The sequence below is a fragment of the Sinocyclocheilus anshuiensis genome, unplaced genomic scaffold, assembly GCF_001515605.1.
Source record: "Sinocyclocheilus anshuiensis isolate Anshui unplaced genomic scaffold, SAMN03320099.WGS_v1.1 scaffold1626, whole genome shotgun sequence".
NCBI lineage: Eukaryota > Metazoa > Chordata > Actinopteri > Cypriniformes > Cyprinidae > Sinocyclocheilus > Sinocyclocheilus anshuiensis.
The window spans coordinates 1,200,010-1,208,767 of NW_015547254.1; the positions used below are offsets into that span (position 1 = coordinate 1,200,010).

Sequence of the window (8,758 nt, forward strand, 5' to 3'; positions counted from 1 at the left end):
CCCGCCCCCCCCCCCCCCCAGAACCGCCCCTGATGCTTACAGAAACAGAAAAGGCTAATTCTTAGTCAGCAATGACCATGAAAGTCACAAAGACCATGAACACATTGTCCTCACTATTCAGAGGCATAACCTGAGCTCTTCTAATGCGGTGCAGTGCGCCAAGCCATGAAACTCTCATCTCTTCCATGTTAATCTTGTCCTAAACAGTGGAAACGTGATGAAGTACCACTCAACAAGATATTGGGCGAATTCCACTGAAAGTGAACATAACTATGCCCTACTCATTCTGAAGGACACAGCACTTGAAGTGAGCACTCGGAAGGGTGCAGGGCTTGACTGCCTTATGTGTACACATTTGGAACCCTTCACACAAAGATAGGCCTATATTGTATCTTATTGTTACCCTTAGTAGCAAAACAGCAAAATTTATCCTCACACTTGTAGCAAATGAAACTTAAATTAAAATTAAAATTAAAAATAAAATTTGGCCTTGTATCATTCATTCTAATTTATTTTAACTTGTGTACTGCTTTTAGTGGCACTTGCGGTAAACAGACAAGAAAATAGGTTAAATAATAAGAAATTTTGTGAGTAACAAATAAATGCCCCCAGTTTACATAATTAATTGTGAGGATGTTTCACCAGGTATCACATGAGCAGAAATGACAAAATTGCTTTCTTGAAGTGAGAATTATATGAAAGCTTTGCTAATGGTGTTGAGGAAGGGCTCTTTGTGAAAGGATTTAAACAGCTGGTTAGTTTACAACAAGATATTGGGCGAATTCCACTGAAAGTGAACATAACTATGCCCTACTCATTCTGAAGGACACAGCACTTGAAGTGAGCACTCTGAAGGGTGCAGGGCTTGACTGCCTTATGTGTACACATTTGGAACCCTTCACACAAAGATAGGCCTATATTGTATCTTATTGTTACCCTTAGTAGCAAAACAGCAAAATTTATCCTCACACTTGTAGCAAATGAAACTTAAATTAAAATTAAAATTAAAAATAAAATTTGGCCTTGTATCATTCATTCTAATTTATTTTAACTTGTGTACTGCTTTTAGTGGCACTTGCGGTAAACAGACAAGAAAATAGGTTAAATAATAAGAAATTTTGTGAGTAACAAATAAATGCCCCCAGTTTACATAATTAATTGTGAGGATGTTTCACCAGGTATCACATGAGCAGAAATGACAAAATTGCTTTCTTGAAGTGAGAATTATATGAAAGCTTTGCTAATGGTGTTGAGGAAGGGCTCTTTGTGAAAGGATTTAAACAGCTGGTTAGTTTAATTTGGATTGACCCTCTGAAAAACCTCCAAAACCTTTGCCACTTTCAGTAAAGTCAACTGAACAGTACAAAAACAAACAAACAAACAACAAAAAGACAGTAAAGACAGAATAAGTCAGCAGAATAAAACAACAACAAGCAACAACAAAAAACCCAAACCAAACTAAATGGCCAAAACAAAACAAATAAAAAAAGAAACCAAACAAAAACCAAACCAAACTAAAACAACAACTAAAACAACCAAAACAAAACAAAATCCAAAAGAAAAATTAAAACAGTTCAATAGGATCATCTATTTGAGAACCCTCCATGCAAAACATCAACATTTTTGAGTTGCATGTCACTTTCAGTAAAGTTAGCTACACAATAACGACTAAAAAACAACAACAACAATAAAACAAAACAAACAAACAAACCAGACTAAAACAAAACAAAAACAAAACAAAAATAAAAATCAAACAGTCACTTTGGAATGACCCTTTGAGTAGCCTCCATACACAAATGCAAAACTTTTGAGTTGAATGTCACTTTCAGCAAAGTCAGCAATAAAGAAATCCCAAAACCCCAAACAAAACCAAAAATATATACACTATACTGTATATACAGTTACACAAGCCTAGAATGCGAAAGTGCAGCCTGATGCCTGCTAACCCATTTAAAATGATGAGTGGGCAGGAAATGTGTAATAATAAAATGACAGTTATCTTCCTCTGAGCTGAGAGCTACGAATGGCCCTCTTTACCACACTGGCTAAAACATAAGAGACTGGACTTCATTACAGAGAAGCCAAAGAGACCACAGCTGTTAACCATGAGCACTACAAATCCAATGGCTTTGAACCATTTGAAACAAAGTGAATCACAGTGACTAATAAAATAAAAGAAGACAGTCAAGAGAAGGAAAAAAAGGGCCGTACCGATTAACTCTTTATTTCTGACATCCAAGGCCATGTTTCTGAGCGCGGTAGCGACGGCACACACCACACGGTCGTTGTCTATCCTCAGCAGCTCCACAAGGATTGGCAGACCCTTCTCTTTCCTTACCGCCGCACGGATGTACACTGACCACTAGGGGAGACACACACACACACACACACACACAAACAGGTGAACAAATATGACAAATGATACCATTCGGCCACTTTACTATATATAATTCTACATATCAGCAGTTTTCAGGAGACCATGAAGTGTATCGTCATAGTTGGATATACCAATGTCTGTAAAGTGTCTCATTTTGGATCAGCACCCTGCTGACAGTGTAATCACACTCCCCAGGTTACAGTGTAAGACTAATACTAGCTCAGAGCTTTAGCTTTCTGAGGTTCTCTATGTATGACCCCAGCTGTGGGATCAGCCTTTATCAGTGACGGAGTGTCAGCTCAGATTAGACTCTCTGCTACCCTGCACTTCTGCTGTAACAGGGGAGACCGCAGCATACGGCCCAGCAGGCATCCCCTCACATTCCTCATTTCTGATGACCTCTGTATGTGTGCATAAAAAAAAGAGAGACAAAAACACAATGACAGAGAAGCTCTGTCCTAAACCTTGCAAGCTGTGTACCTAGAAAAAATTCACTCCAGAATTAAAAGTTTCAAAGGCTATATGTAATATTTTATATCTAAATATAAAATATTTTTCTTAAATATAAAAATATACACAGTACACACACATATATAATATGTAAACACAAACTTTAATTTTGGATGTGATAAATCATGATTAAACATTTGACAGCCCAATAAGACACCTAATTTTGAACAAATTCAAAACCATTTCATGTGTCTTTCCTTTTCCAAATGTATCTTTCAAAAGTTTGGAGTCAGTACGTTTTTTTTTTTGAAAGAAGATTCTTATGCTCACCAAGGTTTATTTGATCAAAAAAACTGATATAAATAAAAAATTTAATAAAACTATTAGTCAAGCCTCTTTCACTGCATACATTGGTTTTCTTGAACACACACAAACCTAAAATGCTTTATAACCTGCATACAGTCAACCCAAAATTTATCCAGACACCTTCAACATTTCACACATTATCACAATTTATTCACTATAATAAGTTAAACTGTATCAGAACAAATACCTCTTGATAATGTCTGATAACACTTAAGCAAAACATGGTCAGGTCAAAGTGTCTGAATAATTTTTGGTCCCAAATTTTTATAAATTTTACTGGTAGTCCACTGTATGAAGAATTTTTGGGTATAATATGTCACAGTTCACTTTATTTTGCTATCCTCACTTACATAAATGAACTATAGTGTCCTGCACCCAGTAGTAAAAAATATCAAAAATGATATCTGGTTTTTGAATAATTTTTGGTTTGACTGTATATTCACCTCTGACACATCGATACTGTATTCATGGTTTGATGTCGCATAATCACCAAACAGCAAAGCACAGTCTAATCTGAATGATTGTGTGCTCTCTTTATCTGTCGCTAGTTTGAGTGACACCGACACTTATTCATTTAGTGTAGTTCAAAGGAAATTGTGTTAAATCAGGCAAAGTACATCACAGAGGCATCTAACTGGGTTTAGGAACAGAGAAATGGCACTTAAAATTAGTGTGTGGAAATGTAAATCTGTCATTTAGTGAAAATCAACATCACAGTTCATTAAAACTGTATAAAAATACATATAAGTAATGCAATGCAATAAATATCCTTGAAACTGTAATTGAAAAGGAGTTTTTGACGAGAAAGCATACTTCACGCTTGACTGTTTTTGATCCATCTTAAGTTAAGGGCTTTGTTTCCATTTCCTAGTACACACAGCGTGGGATTTAATAATCCCACTGTCCGAGAGGAACTTTGAAAACATAAACAGAGAGCTTAGTTCACACATATTAGACGGGGGCTCAATGTCAGCTCTTCTAGATGAACAAACAGAGCAGCCAATTATGGGACCTGGACTGCTTTCCTGTTTGTCTCTCCAACAAACTCAACACAACAGCAAACACGAATACAACCTCATGGCCTGTAGGTGTGGAGAGGGGTCGTATGGACGCTGCTTTCATTTAACTTCTTGAAGGTGGTCTAAACCTGTTATGAGACTTCAAAACCAATCCAATCCTATTGCATCTGTCTCCATCTGAGAGTATTGATCTTGTAGAGCACATCGGGTGGATTAGAGCTCTCGAGCAACAGAGGTAAAACAAGCTTTTGACGCTGAGAGATGGTGAAAAGGATGTGAGAACAAAGAGAGAAGCACGGGCCAAGAGGGAGATTGGTACTGGTTTAAACATCTGATGAAAGCAACCAGTTTCAGGTCAGGAAAAATGCAATTTTACACCATTTCTTCTTGCACCGTTCAATATATTTAGATCCTGACAACAGCTAATAAAACTTTCAGTAAAAAAAACATATCAGGTACCAGAGTGTTGCTAAGCTAAGGTGCTCTGAGCGGTTCTTATCATGCTGCTATGTGGTTGTTTGTCCAATGCTAGGTGGACCAAGTCAAAAGAGAACTGTTATTTATAATATTCTGGCTCTAGAATACTTCCTACAGTGAAATATATGAGTTTTTTGGAAATCATAAGACTGATTGCCTTGGAAAGTAATAGCACAGAAAGTCAGACAAATTACGGCATCATTCAGATGTGTGTGACATGCTGAATTGTAATACTTTAAAGGTGTAAAGGTAAATTAATAAACAGATAAACATTTTAATCTTTTTTTATTATTGAAATATTTAATTATTTTTATGTTTTTTTAAAGGCCCTCAATGCTAAGAATACATTGGTTTACACTCAGACAGCTACCAATAATTTAAAATAAAACTATACAAAAATATTAAATGGATAACCATTTGAATATATTTATTATTATTTTTTAAAATTATTTTAATGTTTTTAAATACTCCTAACCCTACAGAAAGTAAAAGTCATAATTACATGAAAAACCAATGATGAATGCTGACACATAATTATCAGATAATCTACTTGTATTTTAAACAATATTTGTTGCATACCAAGCCATATCTCCAGCACAGACAGATGCGTACACAAGGCAACTGACCATAGGGCTTACCTTCCAACTCCCAGCAGCCAGATTCTGCAGTGCCCCAGCGGCTCCCTCCAGCGTGTCCGGGTTTGAGCACTCAGACAGGAGGGTGAGGTAGGGCTTTACTATCGAAGGATGCCACAGCATCTGAATCCCTTTGGGGGGCTCAGCAGTATCTGGCAGTGGTCCCACACCATCCCACTACAGAAACAAAGAGTGTGACATGAAAAACAAGTCAGTCAGATACTGCAGGAAGACACACGAAATCCATCGCCATCAGCATCTAAACCCTTACAAAGGGGCATTCACACTGACATAAATCTGCAGTGACAAAGCAACATGACTTATTAGTGAGAAAAATTTGTCTATGTAAAAGTGCAGCTAATTAAATATCAATGTGAAGTGAGTGAAGAAAACGTGATACAACAGAGACGTTAATGTGAGTTTACTGTTCTGTATGATTTCAAAAGTTTGGGGTCGGTAAGTTTTTAAAATATTTTTGAAATAAGTTTCTTAGTTTTTCTTACTGATCCTAAACTTTTGAACAGTAGTGTATATCTATATAATAAAAAAAATGATACAAGGAAAACTGCATCAGAAATTGTTTGCATTTTAAGTGAGTTTGATTCATGAATTAATAATGATTTCTCTTCATCATGTTATGATATATTATATTTATATTATATATATACTGCTGCAGTTTATATACTATACAAACACAATCTCCTCCAGAGTGTTCACATTTAGCATCAAGAAAATTGTTTCATTTTCATTTTTATCTCTTTTTTTAATCTGATTTTCTACAGCTATGACCAGCAACAACATTACGGCATCCGCCTCCTAGCAACCATCAGTACTGCAACCTGGCGAACTCCCGAGATTAAATCGCTGTCATTCTGTACGGGTCAAAAGGTGACTGTAACCCTCTGCACATACACACAAACCCCACATGAGGAGATCTCTTGACAAATTGTGGCCTGAATAGACCTAAAACCGGGCAGGAATGACGAGCTGTAAGTCTGCGTTCGAGGCGTGTGGGTGTGTCAGTTTGAAAAGTGCTGGTCTCACAGGCTGACCTACTTTCAGGCAGAGCAACTTGTGAAATACCTCAGCGTCTTAAACTAGCTCTGGCACTCAGCCTCACTCTCCCTTCATTATTAATGAGTCTGTTTTCATCTCCCCCCCGTTCCTGCTCTGAGGAGCAGCTCTGTTGTTCAGTCAACTGCTGGAGGGTGGAGAAGCCCCCGTGAGGCTGCTGCTCTTCTCATACGATGAACGCAGAAGAAATGGAAAGAGTTTGAGAGGAGACTTGGTTTAATCTGTGGTTTCACTATATGCAAACAATGAGGGCAACATTTCGCAAACATTCAGCCTTACACAATCGCTGTCAAAACTGTTTTCATAATTTATCAACGAAAAAGCTAAGGATGCCATCAGAGTCAAAGTAATGACTGCTTAAGTCCAAATCTATTAAATAATTAAAAAATAATGACACCTCTTCTATGATGAACATGTTTTGATAGATAGATAAATAGATAGATTTTAAATATATCTATGAAAATACAAAACTGTATGAAACCAACAAAGACTTAATTTCTAAGAACATGGGTCATTTTGTGAATGACTTTTAAAAGTTTTCTCCGTTACATCATCTTGCACATCTGTATTTGTCATTCATCCATTACTATGAAGTCCCTAAACTCTGGTGAGCAACATGAGCTTTTCCTTCAGAAAAATGTGTCTGTTGGGCATCTAAAATGAGTCAAACCTGCCCAAATGCAACTCTTTCAGCTTTTCCAAAACCCTCAATCTAAAAATGACAATGTCATCCTAATGCTTCTTCTGAACTATCAGAGCATAAAACAGCATCTCAAATTGTTGAAAACTTTCTCTTCACCCTTTTCCTGTCAGCAAGCTTTGAGCATAATGAACGCTTCATGCCCCATTTCTCAGAGTAAACTCAAAGAAGGGTATCAATGCTTGGTGGGTTGAAATTGCTCTGGTTTACATACTCTCTCCTCTCAGTCAATTAGCACACCCTGCCCTGACAGAGCCGCAGCAGCACGCTCTGGTTTCCTGGGCTACCTCGCTGCCACTTAGTGATAAATGATTTAACAGAGTACATTAGCCTTCTGTTGCCCGGAGGCCCAGGTGTCCTCTTTCAAAGCGTCTCGGCTGAAGAGAAGGTCCAGCACATGATACGAGAGGGCACCTTAGGTAATGGCGAGAAATGGCCCTCTTTACAGTCCAAGAGGCGGAGATGGACGACTCCGGTATCCTTGCATCTCCTTCCTTTCTGTAATCTGATTGGAGGAGACACATCTGACTGAATGCTAAAACAGATCTGCAAACGTATGTATGGGTTTTGAGATAATGAATGAAGGAAATACATCTTTGAATGTTCAAATGCAAAAGACGACGCAAAACATCCCCAAACTATGTTTAATACAAAAGTCTATGCTGTCATAATCTCAACAGAGCAATAGCTTTGATGTATTATTCGACTCTGACTGCTTTTAAAGTTTTACTGCGTCTTACTAGGCACGTAGCAACCAGAGGTTGCTGTGACGAGCATCTCTTTTGCAGCAAACGCACGTTTTATTGTAGCTAGTATCGAAGTTAAAGAGGATTATATTCAGCTATCGGTGGCTACAGTATATCACCAGCTATTATCTTCATGGCTCCTCTGGAACGGGACATTTCCAGAGGGAGTTGTGTTACATAACTGCTCTCCCACCTCCATGTCTGCAAGGAGGATCCTGGCTGACTTTTCCTGCGTGAGATTAATGAAGAGTTTCCTCTGCTATGGAGGAGTCGCCTGTAAAAAGGTTGGGTTTTTTCCCCACTCCTTTAGTCTGACGCCCACAAACACTGAGATTTATCAGCCGTAGAGTGTGTCACTGGGGAAACTCACTGTCTGCAGTGTGTCTCTGTGTAGGTGGTGAGCGTTACGTTTGCAGAGGAAGTAATTGATTAAAGGGTGGCGTGTAAATCTGTTACTTGGGGAACTCATTGAAACATAAATTGGGATTATTTTGAGGCAACGAGGGGTGTAAAAGGAAGTTGAATATGCTGATTGTGTTATTAATATTTTGATATGAAATACCTCATTTTTGCTGGGCTCTCTTTCAAAAGCAGAAAAGCATTTTATTGTGAAATACAACCTTCTATCTTTAGTCAGTCAACACAAATTGACTTTCACAAGCTATTTTACTTCCATAATGTGACAAGTGAAAATTAGGGCAAGACTTGACTTTTTGTTTATATATATGTGTGTGTATAGTATCATATAAACTAATGTAATCTAAAAATATAATGTATAATATACGATATTACACTGCATAATAACTATTCATTATTAAACTGTCTAATATAATATTATAATATAATATAATAATCGTTATATTATATATATATATATATATATATATATATATATATAGAATATAGGATAAAAC

The 8,758-nt window shown here is 37.3% G+C and overlaps 1 protein-coding gene across 1 annotated transcript in view; it reads right to left on the bottom strand.

Annotated features, from left to right (window-relative positions):
- The window catches only part of ctnnd2a (catenin (cadherin-associated protein), delta 2a), a 179,813-nt gene that overhangs the window by 37,188 nt on the left and 133,867 nt on the right, over positions 1–8,758 (bottom strand). The window contains exons 15-16 of the mRNA XM_016503673.1: positions 5,328–5,501; positions 2,212–2,362 (exon numbers count right to left, since the gene is read on the bottom strand). Coding sequence (XP_016359159.1) covers positions 2,212–2,362; positions 5,328–5,501 — 325 coding nt within the window. The remainder of the gene's footprint in view (positions 1–2,211; positions 2,363–5,327; positions 5,502–8,758) is intronic.